We start from the raw sequence: 24,328 nt of genomic DNA, 5'->3' as shown, positions 1-24,328 counted from the left end.
GCTGCAACTGCCAAAAAGCCAATGCAGTCCTAGGCTGCATCAACAGATCATGTGATGTATTAGTACCGCTATATACTGCCTTGGTAAGACCACACTTGGAATACTGTTTCTAGTTCTGGTCACCCCAATACAGAAAAGATGCTGTGACTCTAGAAAGAGTGCAGAGAAAAGCAAAAAAGATGATTAGGGGGCTGGGTCCTAAAATATATGACGAACGGTTGCAGGAACTGGGTATGTCTAATCTAATGAAGAAAAGGACTAGGGGTGACATGATGGCAATATTCCTTTTTTTAGTTTTATTTTTTATTAACTTACAATATAAAATACGAAAAAACAAAAGCAAATAGGGAACAAAGGTAAGGGGAAGGGTAAAAGAGAAGTGTGGAAAAGAGGGAGGAAAGAAAAAAAGCGTTGACTTCTGACTCCCTCTGTTGCAGTAAAATAAGGCATTAGCATTGTAATGTATTGGCCACAACTGTTTTAATCACTTGCTTAATGTCTGACCTAGATTGCTGTACTGCTTAATGGTTGCTGTTACTGAAAGCCAGACTGGCTGTCTCCAAGCTGATAATTAGGTTTGGGCAGGAAACTGTTACTTTAAACCAACTGGTTGCCGCCTAGAGGCTAACTGTATAAATAGTTGTGCAGCAGTCATTAGGGCTGCTTCTGTTCTGAGTGAATAAACTTGTTGCTGTTTCAAGGCTTCTGTCTCGTTCAATGCCTAAAGAACCAAAGATATAACAGTGGCAACGAAGGTGAGATGTGCTGCTTCATCGTGAGAGTCTGAAGTCCCTAGGGGGTGAGGCCAGCACAGAGCCTGGCAGGAACTATGTTCCCCCCCTTGGTCTGCCAGCAAGCCACGCTGGAGACCACCACGCCCTAAGGACCCATCCTAGGGCCTGCGCAGAAGCCAGTAGCACAAGGCACCACGAAGCACAAGGCACCACGAGCAAAAAACAAGCAACTCACCATGGCAAAAGTTGGGAAGCTAGAAGAATTTGATGTGACACACCAGGAGAGATGGGCGTCCTACATTTCCTGCATAGAAAATTACCTTTGTGCCAACCAGGTCGGTGAAGATGGGTTGAAGGCTGCAACCCTACTCTACGTGTGCAGCCCCGCCACCTTTGACATTGCAGAGAAGCTGGTCGCTCCAACGCCGCTCAAGTTGGTCACCTACGTGGACTTGAAGAAAAAGCTCTGAGACCACTTTGAGCCCAAATTATCCGTTATAGTGTGGAGGCACGCTTTTGAACAGTGGGAGCAACAGCCCAGCGAGTGCTATAGAATTCATCGCTGCACTTCATCAAGCATCCCGACTCTGCAATTTCGTGGATTTGGAGGAGAGACTAAGAGACTGTTTAGTCTGTGGACTCCGCAATTGAGAGCGTGAACAAAAACTCTTCGCCAAGGAGACTCTCTCACTACAGGAGGCCTTGAAGGAGGTCATGGCGGACAAAGGCGCCAGAGGGGCCAAAAGCACGCCAAGCACCGAAGGCATCCACCACGAGGATGCCAAGCATACAGAAGACACCAATCCGGACTATGAAGTCGATCAGCTGCGGAAGCAACCAGAGAAGGGACCGCGGCCAGCTGAGAAGGCAGTTCCGTTCCTTAGAAGCATGGGCTGTGGAGGCCACCATCAACGTGCAGAATGCCGATTCCAAAAAGCAACTTGCCAGGCATGTGGCAAACCAGGCCACATTGCCTCCGTCTGCCGAGGTCGCCAGAGGGACCGTCTACAAGAAGACTCATTCAGGAGAGGCCCCGGGTCACCACCGAGTAGGGTTTTGCTCCAGCCGGAGGAGCGTGTTCTGGACTGGTGCCCATCGCCCCCTTAAACCAGCTTCGACTCCAGGTCAAGTTTCAGGGAGTTCCATGAAAAATGGAACTGGACACAGGCTCAGCCATGTCCATCATCTCCCAAGGAACATTCAGGCATATATGCAATCGCAGCAACAGATGGGCCAAACTCCGGCCGTCTAATCTACTGCTCACAGACTTCCAAAACTCCCGAGTGGCGGTCAAAGGAGAAGCCACACTTCTTGTGCAATTTAAGGTTTTGAAGGTCCACTAGATGTCGTAGTGGTGGAAGGTCAATGCACGAGCCTCATAGGCCTCGATTTGTTTGAGGCATTGGGCATTCAAGTAACCGGCATTCACCGGACACAAGTAGCAGACGTGTCTTCAGTCTGCCAAGAATTCGCAGATGTTTTCAGTTCAAGCCTAGGGGAGTACATGGGTCCTCCAATTGCCCTGAAGCTTGATCCCATCGTAATGTCAATATGGCTCAAGCCCCGTCACGTGCCTTTCGCTTTAAAACCCAAAATTGACGCAGAGCTGGACAAGCTAGTTAGTCAGGGGGTATTGCAGCCTGTAGACAATGGGGTGTGGGAGAACCCCATAGTAACACCACTTAAGGCCAACGGAGAAGTGCACATATGCATTAAGTGCACCATCAACAGGGCACTTCAACAGCACACATACCCGGTGCCAGTTGTCAGCCATATTTTGGCGTCATTGCAAGGAGGCCGTGTATTCGTCAAGTTAGATTTGGCACAGGCCTACCAACAACTGCCCATGGATGAGGCCATGGCAGTTGCCCAAACCATTGTCACCCATAGGGTTTCTGGCCGAATGGCTTAAAGCCGTCCTTCAGCGGTTCCGCACAGTGGGACTTAAACTAAAAAAGGAAAAGTGCAAGATTGGGGTAGAGTCAACCGAGTTCCTTCAGTTCTGCATCGATGCCGACGGCATTCATCCAGCGGACTCCAAGCTAAAAGCGATACAGCAGGCCCCAAGTCCAAAGTCCAAGTGAGAGCTTCTGGCCTTCCTGGGCCTTCTGAACTTTTACCATGCATTCCTCCCACATAAGGCTGCAGTGGCAGAGCCATTACACTGGCTCTTAGACAAAAAGGCTCAGTGGCAATGGACCACAAGAGGAGTTTCAAGGCAGTCAAAGCACTGCTGTCCTCAAATTCAGTTCTCACACATTTTAACGAGAAGATGCCTTATGCATTGTGTGTGATGCATCTCCCTATGGGGTTGGGGCTGTGTTGAGCCATTTGACGGCTGACAGGAAACAGACTCCCATTGCCTACTATTCTAGGACCCTGTTGTCTGCAGAGCACAACTATGAGCAAATTGATAAGGAGGCCTTGGCAATCGTGGCTGGAGTTAAAAAGTTCCACGACTACTTGTATGGCTGAAAATTCATGGTCTTTACATACCACAAGCCTCTTCTAGGGTTGTTCACCACAAACAAGCAGACACCTCAGATTCTGTCTCCTTGAATGCTGAGGTGGTCTATATTCCTTTCAGCCTACAGCTACAGGCTGATTCACAAACCGGGCAAAGAAATGGGCCATGCAGACGGCCTTAGCAGTTTGCCCCTGCCACATGTGGAGCCAGATCCAGCTCTGGCTGCACGCATCCTGGCTATCCAGGATCTGCCGGAGTCTTCCCTTCACTCTGGGGACATAGCTGCTGAGACAGCAGCTGACAAAACTCTGAGTCGTGTGCTAAACTGGGTACACACAGGATGGCTGGACAAATGTCCAGGGCCAGAATTTCAGAGTTTCTTCACGAGAAAAGATGAGCTTTCAGCTCATAAAGGGTGCATCCTTTGGGGAAGTAGGGTCATCATCCCGAGCTCTTTAAGGCCCAGAGTTCTAGAGTCTCTGCACGAGGGCCATCCAGGAATAGTCTGGATGAAGGTACTTGCAAGGAGCTACCTTTGGTGGCCAGGGCTAAATAAAGCTATGGAGGCCCAAGTATACGGTTGCTACACGTGCCAGCAATCCTGACTGGAGATGCCGCAAGCCCCTGTCCACTGATGGGAGGACACACACACACCATGGTCAAGGATCCACATCGATTTTGCCGGGCCCTTTCAAGGACAGCTGTTTTAATAGTGGTGGATAGCCACTCTAAATGGTTAGAGATCGCACCAGTTCCCACTATTATTGCCAGGACCATCCAGGAACTGCGCAGAATCTTTGCAACAGACGGACTTCCAGACGTGTTAGTCACAGACAATGGGGCTCAGTTTACCGCTTTGGAATTCCAGTCCTTCCTCAGAGCAAATCTAATAAGGCACGCCATGTCGGCTCCCTTTCACCCGGCCTCAAACAGCCAAGTGGAACGCATGGTCCGCACAACCAAGGAATCCCTGAAATGGATTGTCACAGGAGATTGGCACCACAGACTGGCAGATTTTCTACTCTGCCAATGCACAACTCCCATGGGCAGAAGCCCTGTCGAAGTCAGATGGGGCCGACGTTTGATCACCAAGCTGGACAGGCTGCACCCCGACCGAGTTGCCTCAGACTCTGCTCAGCCAAAGGCACCTCAAATTTTGCAAGTTGGTGACCGGGTTTGGACCCGGAATTACGGGCAAGGGGCTTTGTGGGTGGCAGGCATGGTTGTTAAGGTGTCAGGACCACTCTCTTACAAGGTGGTCCTGGAAGATGGGCGAGTCATTCACCGGCACATTGACCAGCTGCGTCGGATGCTAGTGAACCAGTCGCTAGCTCAGGACTTTCAAGAGGGCCGCACGTAAGGGCCGTGTGACAGTGGCCCAACAGAGGAGCTTGCATGCTCCGACAGAGCTCTTGCTCAAGGAGACGGGGGAATGGCCGTAGGAGAGTTCTCCCCGGACACACAGACTGTAGCTGCTGAACAGGACAGGCAAACTGCATTGAGAGACAGCCCTGCAGAGTTTGCTGCACGATTGGACTTTGGTTTGGGCCAACCGGGACTGGCCAGCCAAAGGGACTCGAGTCAACCCAACTCCACTGGACCTCAGAGTCCTGGTCTACCCAGCCTGGCAGGCGAGTTTAGGTTAGGTTTAGGTTTATTAAATTTATATGCCGCCCTTCTCCCTGAGGACTCAGGGCAGCTCACAACAATAAAAAGTTAAAAGATATAAATACAAAAATTAAAAGAGGATTAAACAATATGAGAAATAAGAACAGTTTAAACCAATAAAAAACCAAATTTAAAAACTATGATCAGTCCAGGCCCGCTTGTTGGAATAACCAGGTCTTTAGGTCACGGCGGAAGGACCGAAGGTCAGGGGCCATCCGCAGCTCCGGGGGCAGTTTGTTCCAGAGGGTCGGTGCACCCATAGAGAAGGCTCTCCCCCTGGGAATTGCCAGCCAGCATTGCCTGGCCGACAGCACCCTGAGGAGGCCGACTCTGTGGGAGCAGACCGGGCGATGGGAGGTTGACATTGGCAGCAGGTGGTCTCGCAAGTACCCCGGGCCTAAGCCATGTAGGGCTTTAAAGGTGATTATCAGCACCTTGAATCGCACCCGGAGGGCAACTGGAAGCCAATGCAGCTCGCGCAGGAGTGGTGTAACATGGGAGTATCGAGATACTCCCATAAGCACCCACGCGGCCACATTTTGCACCAGTTGAAGCCTCCGGGCGCACTTCAAGGGCAGCCCCATGTAGAGAGCATTGCAGTAATCCAGGCGAGAGGTGACAAGGGCATGGGTGACCGTGCATAGGGCATCTCAGTCCAAAAAGGGGCGCAACTGGCGTACCAGGCGAACCTGTGCAAAAGCCCCCCTGGTCACGGCAGTTAGATGATCTTCCAAATTAAGCCATGAATCCAGGAGGACACCCAAGTTGCGGGCCCTTTCTGAGCGGGGCAATAGCTCCCCCCCATCAGAAGAGATGGAACCTGTTGGACAGCACGAGATGCCGATATCCACAGCCACTCAGTCTTGGAGGGGTTAGGCCTGAGCCTGTTCCTTCCCATCCAGACCCACACCGCCTCCAGGCACCAGAACATCACGTCAAGGGCATCACTGGGTTGGCTCGGGGTGGAGATAAACAACTGGGTATCATCGGCATATTGGTGATAGCTCACCCCAAAGCCACGGATGATCTCACCCAGCCCCTTCATATAGATGTTGAACAGGAGGGGGGAGAGAACCGACCCCTGAGGTACCCCACAAGAAAGGGGCCTCAGGGTAGATCTCTGCCCCCTTGCCACTACAAACTGCGAACGGCCCGAGAGGTAGGAGGAGAACCACTGTAAAACAATGCCTCCCACTCCCAACCCCTTGAGCCGTCGCAGCAGGATACCATGGTCGATGGTATCAAAAGCCGCTGAGAGGTCAAGTAGGACCAGGACAGAGGAGCAACCCCTGTCCCGGGCCCGCCAGAGATCATCTACCAGTGCGACCAATGCCGTTTCCATGCTGTAACCAGGTCTGAAACCAGACTGGTACAGGTCCAGATAGTCTGCTTCATCCAGGAATTGCGGAAGCTGACGTGCCACAACAGACCGGGAGATCCCTGCAACCCCTAGATGTTCAGAATGGTCAAGAAGGCCGCCTAAGTATCTGCAGGACTACGTAAAGCATTTGAGAGTTTGTGCTATCTAGGGGGAAGAGGTGTAATGTATTGGCCACAAGTGTTTTAATCACTTGCTTAATGTCTGACCTAGATTGCTGTATTGCTTAACGGTTGTTGTTACTGAAAGCCAGACTGGCTGTCTCCAAGCTGATAATTAGGTTTGGGCGGGAAACTTACTTTAAACCAATTGGTTGCCGCCTAGAGGCTAACTGTATAAATAGCTGTGCAGCAGCTATTAGGGCTGCTTCTTTTCTGAGTGAATAAACTTGTTGCTGTTTCAACGCTCCTGTCTCATTCAATGCCTAAAGAACCGAAGATATAACAAGCATCAAACCTCAACCTTTTACATTTCTATGGTAGTATGAACTAGCCATTTTTATATCAACAAATCAATCTAATCAGTAAAACCCAAAATCAAAGTATCATTTTTTTCTACCTCAAGCACAAAGTCTTACATTCTTTTCTTTTATTAAAACAGTCAATTTAGTCATCTCTGCTAACTCCATCAACTTTTGTAGCCATTCATCCATGGTGGGAATCCAAATATCATTCCATTTTTGTGCATAGTCTTGCTGCCATCAATATATATAAAATCAGAGTGCCATATTTTTTTCCAAAACTTTTTCCATTAGACCCAGAAGAAAAGTTTGATTTTATCTTTATACTCAGTTTAACAATTTTCTGCATTAGAATATGAATCCTAATGCAATATTTCTTTGCTTTATCACATGTCCACCATAAATGATAAAAAGTCCCTTCTTTACATTTACATTTCCAACATTCATTTGAAGTACCTTTATACATTCTTGATAACTTATCTGGTGTTAAATACCAGCGATATATCATCTTATGAAAGTTTTCTTTTAATTTATAATTTAGTGTGAATTTTAAACCTTTCGTCCACATATTCTCCCATTGTTCAAGCATCACATTATACCCCAAGTTCCTTGCCCACTGAATCATACAATGTTTTACATGTTCTCTTTCCAAATTCAATTTCACTAACGTTTTTTAAACTTTAGCAATAATATGGTCATCGCTACCACATAGTGAAATTTCCAATTCGTTTTTAACAAAATCAAACCCATGACTCTTTTTATTTGGTTTGAATCTTTCTTTCATTTGTAAGTATGTAAACCAATGGCAGACATGACCTTCTAATTCTAACTCTTCCTTAGACTTGAGGGTAGGGTCACCAAACGTAAAAGATATTATTTTACCATACATCTACCCGTTCCGGCTTCACTGCCTTTTCTTTTCTAAAAAAAGCTTCTTGGAGGGACACCCAAAGAGGCAACTTTGTAAAATATCTCATTTTATATTTATTCCAAACTCTTAATATGGCACATCTAATAAAATGATTGTTTAAATCAACATTTACTTTAACTTTATCATACCATAAATAACTGTGCCATTCAAACCTTAATTCATGACCTTCCAAATCAAGTAGCCTCTTGTTCTGGAGGTTCACCCAGTCTTTTAGCCAGACCAAACAACATGCATCAAAATACAATTTCAAATCTGGTAAACCCAGACCCCCTCTTTCCTTAGCATCTTGCAGTAATTCTTGGTTTCTTCCCTTGCCATATAAACTTGGAAATATCCCTCTGCCATTGTTTAAATGGCATCAGTTGCAAGTATTGGTATTGTCTGAAACAGAAAGAGCATATTTGGTAAAACATTCATCTTAATCACGGAAATTCTGCCCAGTGGTGATAAATGTAATTTGTCCCATCTTTGTAAATCCTTTTTAATATCATTCCAGAGAGGTACATAATTATTTTGAAACAATTTTGTATTTGTGTTTGTCAACATAACCCCCAAAGCTGGTAAAGTCACCGCATTCCAGTCCCCCAACATAAACCAATTTTCATATGAAAAGGGTAGTAATTGATCCATAAAATATTTTTAAAAATACTTTTATCATCATTTGGTCTGTATAGGCCCATTACTATTATTTTATTCCATTAAGTTCAATTTCCACCACTACAAATCTACCATGTTCATCTGCTAAGAGTGACTTAGGTTCAAGTTGGGGTTTTCTATATACAGGTGAAACTCGAAAAATTAGAATATCGTGCAAAAGTTCATTTATTTCAGTAATGCAACTTAAAAGGGGAAACTAATATATGAGATAGACTCATTACATGCAAAGCAAGATAGTTCAAGCCGTGATTTGTCATAATTGTGATGATTATGGCATACAGCTCATGAAAACCCCAAATTGCCAAGTGCCCAAATTGTGATCAAATGACTGCAGGGGTTGTATGACAGACTTAACTTCTAGGGCAGCTCATAAGTCACATTTTCCAATGCCATCATAACACAGAACATAGAATAACAGGGTTAGAAGGGACCTTGGAGTTCTTCTAGTCCAACCCCCTGCTCGAGCAGGAGACCCTGTACCATTCCAGACAAATGGTTGTCCAATCTCTTTTTGAAAACCTCCAGTGATGGAGCACCCACAACGTCTGAAGGCAATTCCACTGATCAATTGTTCTCATGGTCAGGAAATTTCTCCTTAGTTCTAGGTTGGATCTTTCTTTAATGATCTTCCACCTGTTACTTCTTGTCTTGCCCTCAGGTGCTTTGGAGAATAGGTTTTCCCCTTCTCTGTGACAACCCCTCAAGTACTGGAAGGCTCTTTCAGCCTTCTCCTGTGCCTCCCAGCCATTTGCAGAGAGAGAAAGACAGAGAGAGGTACTTCCGCTTCCCTTCTCTCTCTCTCTCTTTCTCTCTCTGTGTAACTCACACTGTTCTCCAAGAAGCTGACAAGCTTATTGGGCAGGGCTCCTGCCTTTGCTGCATCTCCACAGGAAGCAAGAAGCAGCAGAAAGCAAGGCAGGAGAGCCAGCCCAATAAGAATGTGTGTCAGCTTGTCCAGAACAGCGTGAAGCCAGCTTGCCAGGTGAGCAGAAGATCGGAGAGAGTGAGAGAGGGGGGGAGAGAGAGTGAGAGAGAGAGAGAACTCATGCACAGCACCCTCTATTTCTTTTTAATTAAACTCTTCAATCAAGTTCCCCCCCTTTGCGTCTGTGTGCACTTGAGAGAGTTTTGCAGCTCCCAGTGTTTTTTTTTTCTCTGGGAAACAGGTCCAAGTGGCGCTCTGAGTGTTTAAGATTGCCGACCCCTGCTCTAGACTAGCCATACCAAATAGGTTTTAGCCATATATTAAAAGGATAGCCACCTGTAAGAGGACGGAAAAACCAGAGAGCTTTTCAGGAGATATAGAATTTTTAAGGCCTTTTTTTGGATGAATATACAGCTAAAATACATGAACTAATTTGGGCAATGGGAACAAAGCTTGAAGCCAAATTTGATGCTCTTGCAAAGGAACTCTGTGGGGAAATCCAACACTTGACTGGAGATCTCAAGCAGGTGGAGGATAGAGTGGACCTTATGGAATGGAGAAGACAAATATTTTGTATGAAGCTGACTTGGACGAGAGGGCAATTTTGGAATCTCAGATTAAAGAATTTCAATTAAGATTTCGAACAATTCCTGAACTGTCAGGAGAAGTTATTAGATTAAGGATGGTTAAAGCTTTGGCTCAGTTGATTAATTGGGAGTAAAAAAAATCTTGATATGGAATTAGACAAAAATCTATAGAGTAAACTCCAGATTTGCTACTATGAGAAAATTAACAAGGGATGTCTTAGTTCACTTTGTAAGGAGAACAACAAGAGATTACGTCTTGGATTACCACTTTAAATTAAAACTGAGAATGGAAAATGTGGATATAATTGTGTTGAAGGAAATTCCGGTTAGAATTCTGAGAAAAGGGAAAGCTTATGCTTTCCTTACTGATAGCCTGAATGAGAAAAAAAATCCCCTTTTGCTGGGATAAACTTGAAAAAGTGATACTTACCTATCAGGAGAAAAGATTTAGATTGAATTCTATAGAAAAAGCCAAGGGCTTTCTGATTAGACATAAACTAATTTCAGATTCAGCTGAAGAAATGGATATAGACAAGAAACCCGAGGTAGAACAACCTCAAAACAGTGGTACTGAAGAAGAAGATACAGCTGAGATATCTGTACAGGAACCTGCTACTTTGTCTAAAGATGGAGGTTAAGTACTGTATATTACATGGAATATTAATGGGGCAAATGCCTCATCTAGGTGTAAAAAACTATTTCATTATCTGAGGAGAAACAATGTTGATATAATCTGCCTTCAAGAAACAGATAGCAAGAAACAAGATAAGAAATACTTAACAAATAAATGACTAGGGAAGGAATTTATATCCACTGGTTCAAAAAAGATTGATGGAGTTGTCCTACAGTAATTTACAAGTGGTGGAAAAACTTTGTAACAATTTTTAAAAACCAGACATTGATTAAACAGCCTACTACAAGGACATCTAGTGGTGAAAGAAGATATTATAGTAATATTAAACAATAAAATAATCTTATAGTATATGACCTTGAACAACACCTGTCCTAAACAAAGTGCCTTTGCGTGAATTTTTAAGTGAGAAGACTCTTTATAGCTAGACTTGTTGACTCTGGATATAAGTAAAACAGAAATTATTTGAAGACAGCAAATGTTTTACATCTGAGACCCAGCTGGAGGAGTTGGATTTGGCCTAAAGAAGTGGATTTGTTTTTTCTTGGCTGGATTTTAACCTAAGACAGTTGGCTTTTTTTTTCTTTTTTCTTGTTGCCTGCTTTATTCTGTTTTCTCTCCCTGAGATATTGGATTTAGTCTAAAGAAGTTGGCTCCCTTTACATTTTGGATTTTAGCCTAAGATAGTTGGCTGGAAGAATGAGTACATCAAACCTTACCAGACTCATGAAAAAGACTTCCTCTGCACCCTCTTGTTGAAACACCCACTCCAACAACCCAGGGATCTATTGAAAAAATGTTGCAGTGTGAGAAAATAAGCACTGCACAAAATGAAATGCAATCTACATTAAAATTGATTCAAGAATCAATGCAAAAAATCATGAAGAGACAAAAAGTAAATTTGACAAATTAAGTGAAGAAATCTTGAATCTAAAGTCTCAATTTGAAGTTCATCAAATGGTGCTTAAAATGAACAAAGAATTCAGAAAATGGAAAATAAAACAGAAGCTATTGATAAAAAATTGAAATACTACTGCAAGAAAATGAGAAACTAGAACAAGCAAATCAAAATCTTGAAGGAGTGGTGGTGATCCTCGAAATGGAAAAAGCAGAACATTACCTAAGATTTCAAAATATCCCTGAAGATAGAGAAGAAAATATAGCAGTTGTGATTATTGAGCTTTTGGCAGAGGCCTTGAAAGCAGACGGAGCAGAGATGCAAATGGAGATAGATGAAATATTCCAAATGAATTCAAGCTATGCAAGAAAACACAAACTACCCAGAGAAGTGCACATGAGATTCATAAAGAAAACAACACAGGATGAAATACTGAGGAGAGTTCGAGAGGAATCATTACAATATAAGAGTAAAGAAATTGTGGTCTTAAAGCAGATACCTAAAAGAGTAAGAGATACTCAAAGACAATATCATTTTTTTAACCACAAAGCTGATTACAAAAGGCATAAACTTTAGATGGTTGATGCCAGAAGCGATTTTAATCAACTGGAATAATACAAGATACTGATTGGATTCAATCTGGAAAGCAGAAGATTTTGACGAAACAAATAGAGCATTTCTAGATGAAGGAGCGCAACGTTGACAAGAGGAGAGAAAAGAACAGAAACAAGTGGAAGACGCAACAGAAGAAACACCTATACAATTAGAACAGAAAGCGAAATCTGAGCAAGAGAGTGAAGGAATGGCCAGAGAACAGAGGATTACGAGATCTGCTAGACCTAAATATAAATAACTGAAATGGAGAAAGAAAATGGAATTTTTTCAATGAACATAAATGGATTAAACTCCCCATCAAAAAGAAGCAAAACTTTTAGGAAACTACAGAAATTAAAGATAGATATAATTTGTTTGCAAGAGACACATATAAAAAAACAACATTATAAGCTGTTGGAATACCCAAAAATTGGAAAACTTTGTCATGCATCAGCGCAACAAAAGAAAAGAGGTGTTGCGGTATATATTAAAGAGACAATAGACTCTAAAATGATTTATTCAGATGAAGAAGGAACAATTGTGATGGTAGAAATATATTTACATCAAAAACAAATATTGTTAGTAGTAATATATGCACCAAACAACAACCAGGAAGAATTTTATCAAAATCTTCATAGAAAAATAACAGAATTGGAGTACCAAAACATTTGTCTAGTAGGAGATTTTAATGCGATTGTGGATGGGACAATAGACTATAAAAGCAGTAAAACAGGAAAAACTGGAAGAAGAAAACTACCTAAGGCTTTTTTTAATATGACAGAAGAGATTGGAATACAAGATGTTTGGAGGGAAATTAATCCAGGAAAATTACAATATACATTTTATTCAAATAGTCATAAGTCCTGGTCTAGAATTGATATGATTTGGATGACACCTGAATTGAGGATGAATATATAGGAAATTGAGATAGAACCAGGCACATGGGCAGACCACAATCCTTTAAAAGTGAATTGGAGAGGAATACAAAAAAATTAAGATGGACTCTGAACCAATCTGTATTAAAAGAAAGAGAATTTATAGAACTAGCAACAAAAGAAATGGAGTTTTTTAAAGAAAATAAAAAAGAAGACACAACACTAAAAATGTATGGGAAACAGCTAAAGCATATTTTAGAGGTATAGCTATAACTTACTTGGCAAAGAAAAATAAACAGAAAAGACAGCAGTATGTACTATTAAAAGAGAAATTTGGAAAATTAGAATCACACCTACAAATGAATCTGCAAAAGAAGGCCTTGAAAAGAGAAATGGAAATAATAAAACATAAATTAATTTGTTGGTCTCAGAAAAACTGGCACAGCAAATAAAAAGAGCAAAACAAAACTTTTTTTTGAAAATGCAAATAAACCAGGAAGATGGTTAGCTTATAAACTTAAAAAACAGAAGGAGAAGAAAATTATAAACAAATTAGTAGATGAAAAAGGTGGTCTATAATTTAAAAATGAAGAAATAAAAAAGATAATTAAATTATACTACAAAAAACTTTATGACATAGAAGAAATTTCAAGAGAGAGAATGATTCAATATTTGGAAGGAAATAACCTTCCAAAAATTCCAGAAACCTATAACAATATGTTAGAGGAAAAAATAACAATGATGGAAATAACAGAGGCCATAAGAAGACAAAAAATGAAAAAACACTGGGGCCAGATGGACTACCGGCAGAGTTATATAAAACTTTGTAATGAACTCTTGTTGGAGGCTAAACTTCCAAATACGTGGATAGAAGCAAATATCACTTTGGGGGCGGGGCCAGTGGCAGCACCATGGTGGGACGACATCCTTTGGAAGCTCCCGAAGGATTGTCACTTGTTGTGATTCAGGGTCAGCCTGTGGGTTCGGCAGTTGGGTCGGATGATTCAGAGGAGGAGGAGGGGGGTGTTGGAGAGCTTGCTGAGGATAGCCTTGAGGCTCCGCAGAGCCCTCAGCCAGGCCCCTCCCATCTGGTTACGACGCAGACCCAGCTGTGTGAGCCTGACAGCATGGATGAAGATGACCCACAGCTGGCCCTGTTCAAGGACGCCCGACGCAGGAGGCAGTCAATCAGGAGTAAACAGAGGAAGGCAATGGGGCACCTCAGAAGTAGGCAGAGAGAAGCCACGCCCTGAACTGTTTAAAAGGGGAATGTGTGGGAGGGCTGGTTTGCTGAAGGCAACCGTTTGAATAGCTCCTGTTTCATGGTTCGTGTTTGCTCTGTTTGCTCTGTTTTATGTTAATAAATTTGGCAGGCTTAGTTCCAGCCTCTTGCCGTTTTGTAAAGGGGTTGTCCCTGCCTTTTCTGCAGGGCCGGTAGTAGGCTGGTACAGAACATCGCTTTTCCGCTGTTTGGGGGATCTGTCTTAGTTTCAGACAGATCAGAGCTGTCCTGTAGGGACGGTGAAGAAGGGAGGCACAGTTTTGGCAGCACAGGAGAGATCGCAACCTCCTGGAGAGCCAATGGAAGTTTCCCGGACCAGCAGCTGTCAGATGGCCATTGCGAGCCATCACAAGCCAGGGCGGCCACTTGGAAGATCTTGAAAGTAAGTTTGGAAGATTGCCTGGGTGAGAAGACTGAGAATCCTTAAATGCTGGAAACTGGGGGGGGGGGGAATAAGAAGAATTTGAAGCTGTGGAGAAGTGGGGCAGGGGAGCGGATTTTTAAGTAAGTGACCTTTTTTTTATTGAAAAGTTTTAAAATACATTTTATCTTTAACAATCCCCCCTCCCCCCACCCCTACCTATCCCTCCCTACCCCTCCCCCCCATTCCCCCCTCCCCCCCAACTTCCCAGAGCTAAGTACAAGGTATAAAAACAAAGGACAATCATAAACATCCATATGCTAACAACAATAAACTCTTAAATCTATCGCTCTCTAGCTCATATAAGATAACTACAAGCAATATTAATATTACATATAAAAAGAAAGAAAAAAGAAAAAAGAAAGGAAGACTTATTCAAATGCTAAATGAAACTTTTTAGTCCCGTACTTGTTCTGGATATAATCAATCCATTTTTTCCACTCCATAACAGCTGTCCTAATATCACAGAGTCCAGTGGCACAGAAATCACTGGACAACACAACACAGCAAGATAGATCTGATTATTATTTAAGATTCCAAAATGTTGAAGAAGAAAAGGGAGAGAACCTAGCAGATGTAATGGCAGGAATATTAGCAGAAGCATTTTGAGGAAAGCAAGGAAAAGATAATTAATGATATAGATGAGATATTTAGAATATACACTAGATATGCAATGAGAAATACTCTCCCCAGAGAGGTGCATATAAGATTTACTAAAAAAAGCATTAAGGGTGGATATACTACAGAAGCTGACAAATGTTAAAATAAAATATAAAGGAAGAGAGATAGTGATGCTAAAACAGATCCCAAGAAGAGTGAGAGACCTGAGAAAGGAGTATCAAGATGGACATTAAATCAAACTGTATTGAATGAAAAAGACTTCCAGCAATATATGGAAAAAGAAATGACTTTCTTCTTTAAGGAAAACAAAACAGAAGATACCTCACTTCAAAATGTCTGGGATACGGCGAAAGCGTACATGAGAGGACTTGCTATATCTTATATGGGGAAAAAGAATAAACAGAAAAGACAAATTAGGGAAAAATTGGAGGAAGAATATAAGACTCTTGAGAAAGAATTACAGAAAGATACACAAAACAAAAAGATTAAAAATTTAATGGAGTTGAACAAGCATAAAATGAACTTAATAGAAAATGAAGAGGTGGCAAGGAAAATAAAGGCAGCTAAACAAACCTTTTTTGAACATGCAAACAAACCAGGGAGATGGTTGACATATAAAATTAAAAAGGAGAAAGAGAAGAGATGGATTAAACAACTGGAAGATGCCGAGGGGACTTTACAACACCGGAATGAAGAAAAGAAAAAAATAGCTTGGGAATATTATGAGAATTTATATAAGCAACAAGTAGTTTCAGATGATAGGATAAAACAATTCTTGGAAAAAAAGAGATACCTAAAGTACCAGAGAAATTTAAAAAGCTACTAGAAGACAAAATAACAATGATGGAATTAACAGAAGCAATTAAAAAACAAAAGAATGGCAAAACACCAGGACCAGATGGGCTACCAGCGGAACTATATAGAACATTGCAGGAACTGTTAGGCAATGTAATGCTGGAACTCTATCATGAACTCCTCTCTGAAGCTAAAATACCAGATTTGTGGTCGGAAGCACTTATTACCCTGATACCAAAGGAAGAAACGGAAATACAGAAAATAAAGAACTATAGACCGATTTCCTTGCTGAATGTGGACTATAAAATATTCACATCAATCATGGCCGAAAGGCTTAAAAAGTTCCTAAACGAATTTACACATATGGATCAAAATGGGTTCCTGCCCAAAAGACAGATTAGAGACAATATGCGAATTATATTAAACACATTAGAATATTATGAAACATATCCCGAAAAACTTATGGCATTGATGTTTTTGGATGCACAGAAAGCATTCGACAATGTGAACTGGCAATTCATGATAAGACAACTACAGATTATGGATTTTGGGGAGAAATTTATAAATGTAATTAAAGCAATTTACAATAAGCAAATAGCCAAAATAATGATTAATGGAGATATGACTGAAAAGATTAACATTATGAAGCAAACAAGGCAGGGATGCCCTTTATCCCCATTATTGTTTGTATCGACACTAGAGATACTAAATAGAACTATAAGACAGAATAAGGATATAAAAGGTATGAAAGTTAAGAGAGAAGAATATAGGATATAAGCTTTCGCAGATGATTTAGTATTTATCTTGGAGGAGCCACTAGAGACAGGACCTGTATTAACAGAACAAATAGAAAAATATGGTGAGGTAGCAGGTTTAAAGATTAATAAAGATAAAACAAAAATGTTAGTGAAAAATATTACTGAAAAACAAAAAAAAGAATTGATGGGAAAGTTAGAGATACAGATTGTAAAGAAGGTAAAATATCTGGGGATTCACCTGACAGCAAGATGTACAACAATTAAAGAAGATAACTATTACAAATTGAAAAGACAAATCGAAGTAGATTTGGATAAATGGAAAAAGGTACAACTATCATTAATGGGCAGGATTGCAATAATCAAAATGAATACATTACCACAATTGTTGTTTTTGTTTTCAACAATACCAATAAGATTGGAAAAGAAATATTTTGAGGGGCTAAATAAACTAATTTTGAAATATATTTGGCAGGGGAAAAAGGCAAGGATTAATTTAAAAATGTTACAGGATGCAAGACTCAGAGGTGGGTTTAGCTTACCTAATTGGGAATTATATTACCAGGCTGCAGTAATGTCATGGATGAGAGAATGGATTTTACTGAGGAATACTAGATTACTGACATTAGAGGGACATGATTTACAGTTGGGATGGTATGCATCCATATGGTATGGGAAAAATAGAATACACAGATATTTCCAGAGACATCATATCAGGAATTCTTTATTGATGGTTTGGGAGAAAATAAAGAGGAAGCATTACTTGAGGATTCCAGATTGGCTCTCAACGATGGAAGCGTTAATACACCCCAATATGTTTAACATAGGAAACATTATAAGATATAAAGACCTACTAACAGATATGGGGAAGCTGAAAACCAAACAACAATTAGAGGAACAAGGAATAAAGATGGATTGGTACATGAGAACGCAAATACAATCTAGATATGAAAAAGATGCTAAAATAGATGGTTTTAATTTGGGGAGAACAGAGTTAGATGAAATACTTACGGGAACTGAAGAAAAATGGATTAAAAATGTATAGCTACTTATTATATAGGGAATTAGAGGAGGAGCAAGTTAAGGAGTCAGTGATAAAATGGTCAAGAAATTTTGGATATACGATTGAATTACATAGATGGCAGCAATTGTGGGAAAGAAACTATAAACTGACAATGGCGACAGCGTCTAAAGAAAATATGTACAAGATCGTCTACAGATGGCATATGTCTCCAGAAAGACTAGCTAAAATGTTTAAGGACAGATATATGAAATGTTGGAAATGCCATCAAATACCAGGCTCTTTCTATCATATGTGGTGGACGTGTGCAGAAGCTAAAACCTATTGGAACATAATCAAATCATTTTATGAGTGGGTGAAAAAGAGAATATGCTTAAAAGACAGCTAACACTAATTTAGGTGGAAGAAAAATGAGGAGATAAGGATATTATCATACCTAATATAGACATTGAAAATCCAAGGAGAGGAGCTGCTCGGACATCACCCCTGAATTGTATTGGAAAAGGAAAGGGAGGGAAGAAAGGAGAGGAGAGAGGGAAGAGAGTAGAAGAGGGGGAAGGAAGTAGGAAGGTTGGAGGGAAGGAGGAGAAGTGGGGAGAAACGGGAGGGGAGTGGTGAGGGAAAGAGGAGAGGAGAGGAAGAAGAGGGAAGTAGGAAAGAAAGGAGAAAGGGAGAAAGAAAGTAGAGAACAGGGAAGAGAGAGAAGGAGGGTGGATACAGTGAAAGGGGAAATGGACAAGCAGCACCCAAACTTACGTGTATGTATTTATGTATGGTGATATACAGGTGAAACTCGAAAAATTAGAATATCGTGCAAAAGTTCATTTATTTCAGTAATGCAACATAAAAGGGGAAACTAATATATGAGATAGACTCATTACAGGCAAAGCAAAATAGTTCAAGCTGTGATTTGTCATAATTGTGATGATTACAGCTCATGAAAACCCCAAATCCACAATCTCAGAAAATTAGAATATTGTGAAAAGGTGCAATATTCTAGGCTCAAAGTGTCCCACTCTAATCAGCTAATTAAGCCATAACACCTGCAAAGGGGTCCTGAGCCTTTAAATGGTCTCTCAGTCTGGTTCAGTAGGAATCACAATCATGGGGAAGACTGCTGACCTGACAGTTGTGCAGAAAACCATCATTGACACCCTCCATAAGGAGCGAAAGCCTCAAAAGGTAATTGCAAAAGAAGTTGGATGTTCCCAAAGTGCTGTATCAAAGCACATCAATAGAAAGTTATGTGGAAGGGAAAAGTGTGGAAGAAAAAGGTGCACAAGCAGCAGGGATGACCGCAGCCTGGAGAGGATTGTCAGGAAAAGGCCATTCAAAAGTGTTGGGGACTTTCACAAGGAGTGGACTGAGGCTGGAGTCAGTGCATCAAGCGCCACCACACACAGACGGATCCTGGACATGGGCTTCAAATGTCGTATTCCTCTTGTCAAGCCGCTCCTGAACAACAAACAACGTCAGAAGCATCTTACCTGGGCTAAAGAAAAACAGACCTGGTCTGTTGCTCAGTGGTCCAAAGACCTCTTTTCTGATGAGAGCAACTTTTGCATCTCATTTGGAAACCAAGGACCCAGAGTCTGGAGGAAGAATGGAGAGGCACACACTGCAAGATGCTTGAAGTCCATTGTGAAGTTTCCACAGTCTGTGTTGATTTGGGGAGCCATGTCATCTGCTGGTGTTGGTCCACTGTGCTTCATTAAGTCCAGGGTCAATGCAGCCGTCTACCAGGAGATTTTGGAGCACTTCATGCTTCCTTCCGCAGATGAGCTTTATGGGGATGCTGACTTCATTTTCCAGCAGGACTTGGCACCTGCCCACACTGCCAAAAGCACCAAAACCTGGTTCAATGACCGTGGGATTACTGTGCTTGATTGGCCAGCAAACTCGCTTGACCTGAACCCCATAGAGAATCTATGGGGCATTGCCAAGAGAAAGATGAGAGACATGAGACCGAACAATGCAGAAGAGCTGAAGGCCGCTATTGACGCATCCTGGTCTTCCATAACACCTCAGCAGTGCCACAGGCTGATAGCTTCCATGCCACACCGCACTAAGGCAGTAATTGCTGCAAAAGGGGCCCAAACCAAGTACTGAGTACGTATGCATGCTTATACTTCTCAGAGGTCCGATATTGTTCTATGCACACTCCTTGTTTTATTGATTGCATGTAATATTCTAATTTTCTGAGATTGTGGATTTGGGGTTTTCATGACCTGTACGCCATAATCATCACAATTATGACAAATCACGGCTTGAACTATCTTGCTTTGCATGTAATGAGTCTATCTCATATATTAGTTTCCCCTTTTAAGTTGCATTACTGAAATAAATGAACTTTTGCACGATATTCTAATTTTTCGAGTTTCACCTGTATGTGCTTTCTTATTCATGTTAGACAATCTCAATCACTGTTTTACTTGTCTTAACTCATACTTGATGTCAAATATCCAAACCTCAGTAATGCACCCTTCAAACAATAGATGCGTGCCATCTCATTGGAATTTAACAATAATATGGATGAGAATCCTTTACAATAACTCAAAACAGACAGCAAGGCAATTGCAGGATGTTGCTCTAGCTTATTACTCTTATTCAGAGGCAAAAAGTTGGGCCTTCTCTAGAACTAACATTAGCCCTGATCCAGGCTAGATTACCAATGTTAAGACATGGGAACTAGCACTCAAAAAATTAATAGACTTAAGAAGGCAGCAAACAAGTACTGACAATAAGGGAAACATTAGGATCAGGGATCAGTCCTGAGGTGGCAAATAGGTGTGAATCTCACCCACAGATCTTGATCTCTGATGCTCCTGTGGGAAAGGTACATGCCAACTATGGAAAGAAAAAGATGCATAGTTTGTCAGCCCATTTAAATAAAAAGATTTGTGTATATGCATGCTATAGAATTTCCTGGTGAAACACCTTCATCTCCTGAATAACTCTAGATAGCTAAATTGAAAATGATTACTTTGGAAGAGAATTGCACAAGCAACCAGTGATGGAAGAATTAAACACAACAGAACAGGGGTGCTGCACCCTGACAAAAAGGATACTGTACCATACTGTTAAATTTCAACACAGAACCTTTCTCCAAATCCAGGCTGTGAATATTAGGATATCAATAATACACTCAAAGGTGATATTTTCGTAATAATTACAGTATTACTCTTGTTGGTATTAATATTTTATGACATGAGGTTCACTAGGATTTCAATTTTCCTCAAGGTCAATTTTTTATCTGAAGCTGAAAGACCTCTTTATTTTATAAACTGGTTTTCAAACTAGAAAGAGACATAACTTCAAAATAACAGCACTGATTCATATCATAATACCAACCTCAAATTCTCACCCTTCAATTTCACTGGTTTGTGTTCTAACAACTAAGGCAGGAACAGTTTAGCAATATGCTAAAAATATCAGGAATAGCATAACACCCTTCCTTCCAATTTGTCAACAATGGGGTAGAAAACTTTGTTATTGTGATGTCCCACTCACTCGCATGCACACATAACTGTAGTTTAGTGGGTTTATTAATATTCCCCCGCAACTCCCTTCACCAAAAACCCAGAACTGTCCCAATTAAGTCCAGCCACAAGCAGACCAATGCTAGTCCACAGAGCAATGGCCAATGAGTGCACAAGTGGCCAATCAAAATAAACCCACCAGGCAAAATTAAATCCACAACACAAGAGGGTTCATGATGCAAGAATAGTCCAGAGTTCACAAGGCATGATCCAAGTCAAGGCACGGTGTCAATCCAAAGTCAAGATTCACAACGTCCAGAAAACTCATAGCAAGAAATGAACACATTGTTCCCAGCATTGCTTCTACTATGCTAAATAGCCAGCTTCTGGTGCAGCCCATCAAGAAGGATGAGGCTTTCTCCTCCTGAGTAATTGGGCTGACCTTCTCTGGTCCTGCCTTTTCTCTGCCTTACGTCTTCTTGGATCAGGTGCAGAAGGCAGTTTCTCTTCCTCATCACTGACTGGCTGCAGCTGCATGCTTTCTCCACCTGAAGCCTCAGGGCTGTCCTACTGCAGCTGTGCTTGAGCCAAATCCCTCTCAGACAGCTGCTTGGAGCTATTAACCATCTCCCCTCCAGAAGTGCCTGGAACTGGTTCGTTTTCCTCCGAGCTGACATCTGGAGAGATATCTCGGGAAGCATTTATTCTTTTCTGTTCTGACCAACAGTAGACAAATCATTCTTACTCAAGGGAAACTCTTTCTGTGATGATGCACCATTTGTATGATTGGTTTTCTCCTTGATTCATACTATCTTTTCATTATTCAAAAGATACTTACTTTGTAATACGATCAATGTTAGCAATTTGCTTCTGGTTTCTGATGATTTCTATAGCTGACCAAAGGTGTTGGATAGCTTTTGTATTTGCTTGCCGCCGTTTCATTAAACGTGCCATGTCCCCTTCACTTGCTGAACTGAAAAAGAACCAGCAATTGGAAATAGGATTAACTTACATGTGCCATGAGTAACAGTACAAAGAAAATTAAAACACTCCTTTTAAAGTTGCATCAAATAATGTATGTGTTGTTTCATACTCCAATATATTGCCACACAACTTCTGAATAATGAAGGGCCACTTTATTTTTCAGGGAGAAATCTGAAGGACCTGTCTGTCTGTTCGTCCATCTATTTACCTTGTATGCCACCCATCTCACCAAAGCTGACTTTAGCTTACTCTACAGACATTGAATAAAATACTGTATAAAACATTAAACAATAAAGTTCTCAAATTTAAAGTTCAATTAAAACTATGCAGGATGGAGAGGGAGGCAGCAAAGTGGGCACAGGGAGGAGGTGGGGTGTTCTCTACTCCATCAGCCACCTCCAAAGTGCCCCCCCTTGGGGCCCCAGGGTAGTTGGTATAGCCATGTCTGTAAGGCCTTTTGGAAGGCCAAAAGTGTGGGAGTGGATCTGACCTCACAGGGGTAAGATGTTCCACAGGGCGGGAGCCATGGCAGAAAAGGCTCTTCTTCCAGATCTGACCAGTCAAAATTCCTTGGCTGATGGGGTCCGCATCATGCCCCTTCTGCCAGCATAGATGGGGCAGGCAAACCACATTGGGGTGTGCCGGTTTCTGAGGTAGCTTGGACCCATGCCGTGAAGGGCTTTAAAGGTGATGACCAACACCCTGAATTGGACCCGGAGGGAAACTGGGACTCAGTGCAATTTGGAGAACAGCGATGTAACACGGGCCAGAGATTTTCTATATTACTGGCAACCAGAGGATGGTATTTCTAGAAAATATTTTTAAAGGTTTTGGAGAAGACCAAAACCATCCTTGCAGGACCTAAGCCACAAATATAATACCTTGATTTACTTTATAGCCACTAATAGAGTATCTATAATAGTTCTCCGAATCATAGTGCAATTTATCTGGGAGAAGCTCAGATTCCATTTTGCAACTGTCTTTATTTAGACCAGCCTGTGGTCCCCTCTGAAGCATGGTGGGCCTCCCTGAAATTCTTAAGATGCATTTCACCAGCATTCTAAACACTTGGAATGGCCATCAAGGTTGTCAAGTCACATCAAACTTTCCTGTCCTGTTATGGAAGGAAGAAGCTCTCACAATATCCCAAATTCATCACCATTTCTTACTATTTTTTTAAAGTAACAATTCAATATATTCTCCAATATCTCTAATAAGACATTTCTCCATTCAGGAAGACAAGTTGTGACCAACTGCTCTTTCCTTTCTGATCATGTCCACATAAACATGAATGTCTCTCCCAGCAATTTACAACAGACCTGAGAGTTGCTGCAAAGGATTCATAACTTTCTCTGTTCTTTCCAGAAGGGCCTGTAGTTCTTTCAATGCATTAAAAATCTTTGCAATACTTGTTTGTTTCATGTATGACTCTGAAAGCCACATCGTCAGAAGGGCTGAATGAAGAAAAATCAAGGTATTTCATCTGTGATTTTGGACAAAATTGCTGAGAGTACTTTAGACAGCAAGAAGAACAAATAATTCAATAGCAGATGAAGTAAAATCAGAAAACTCATTGGAAGCACTACAGTGAAGCTAAAGCTTAAATATTTTGGACACACAATGCTAAGGCAAGAGCCACTGGAGAAGACACTGCTGCTTCAAAAAATTGAAAGCAATCGTTATTTTTTTTTTAGTATCCATCGTTATTGGTTCTTGAATATTCTGGGCCCATTTTATCATACAATCTTTAACAAGTAATAATAATAATAACGATGGTTACTTGGGAAACAATCTGGGTCAGAAATGTAAAATTTACACAGGCACAAAATTTAAGAGAGAATTTTTATAAGATGTTTTATAGATGGCATTTAGATCCTAAGAAATTGGCATCTATGTATCCAAATTATCAGCCTAAATGCTGGAGGTGTGGTTGTGATGATGCAACGTATTATCATATATGTTGGACTTGTAAAAAAGTAAAAGCTTTTTGGATTAAAATTTGGTGGAATATGCAGAAGATATTTAAGAAAAAGATAAAGTTTTCTCCACAATTATTTTTGCTGGGTATTACTATAGACTCTACTGCTATAGAAACTAAATTGATGTTGAATTTAATAACGGCAGCAAGACTTTTGGTAGCGCAATATTGGAAGAAGGAGGATTTG

At 41.3% G+C, this 24,328-nt stretch overlaps 1 protein-coding gene across 7 annotated transcripts in view; it reads right to left on the bottom strand.

The window, feature by feature from the left end:
• The window catches only part of LOC310648236 (zinc finger MYND domain-containing protein 11-like), a gene marked incomplete at its 5' end in the record, with an annotated part of 204,714 nt that extends 182,581 nt beyond the window's left edge, over positions 1-22,133 (bottom strand). For all 7 annotated transcript variants that reach the window (XM_083375978.1, XM_083375979.1, XM_083375981.1 and 4 more), the window contains one exon: positions 22,018-22,133. In XM_083375978.1, coding sequence (XP_083232104.1) covers positions 22,018-22,133 — 116 coding nt within the window. The remainder of the gene's footprint in view (positions 1-22,017) is intronic.
• Between the last annotated feature and the right edge of the window lie 2,195 nt (positions 22,134-24,328).

This window comes from Vipera ursinii (assembly GCF_947247035.1).
Source record: "Vipera ursinii genome assembly, chromosome: W".
Taxonomy (NCBI): domain Eukaryota; kingdom Metazoa; phylum Chordata; class Lepidosauria; order Squamata; family Viperidae; genus Vipera; species Vipera ursinii.
The sequence above is the reverse complement of the archived record's forward strand: the minus strand, read 5'-3'. Positions and strand labels throughout refer to the sequence as shown.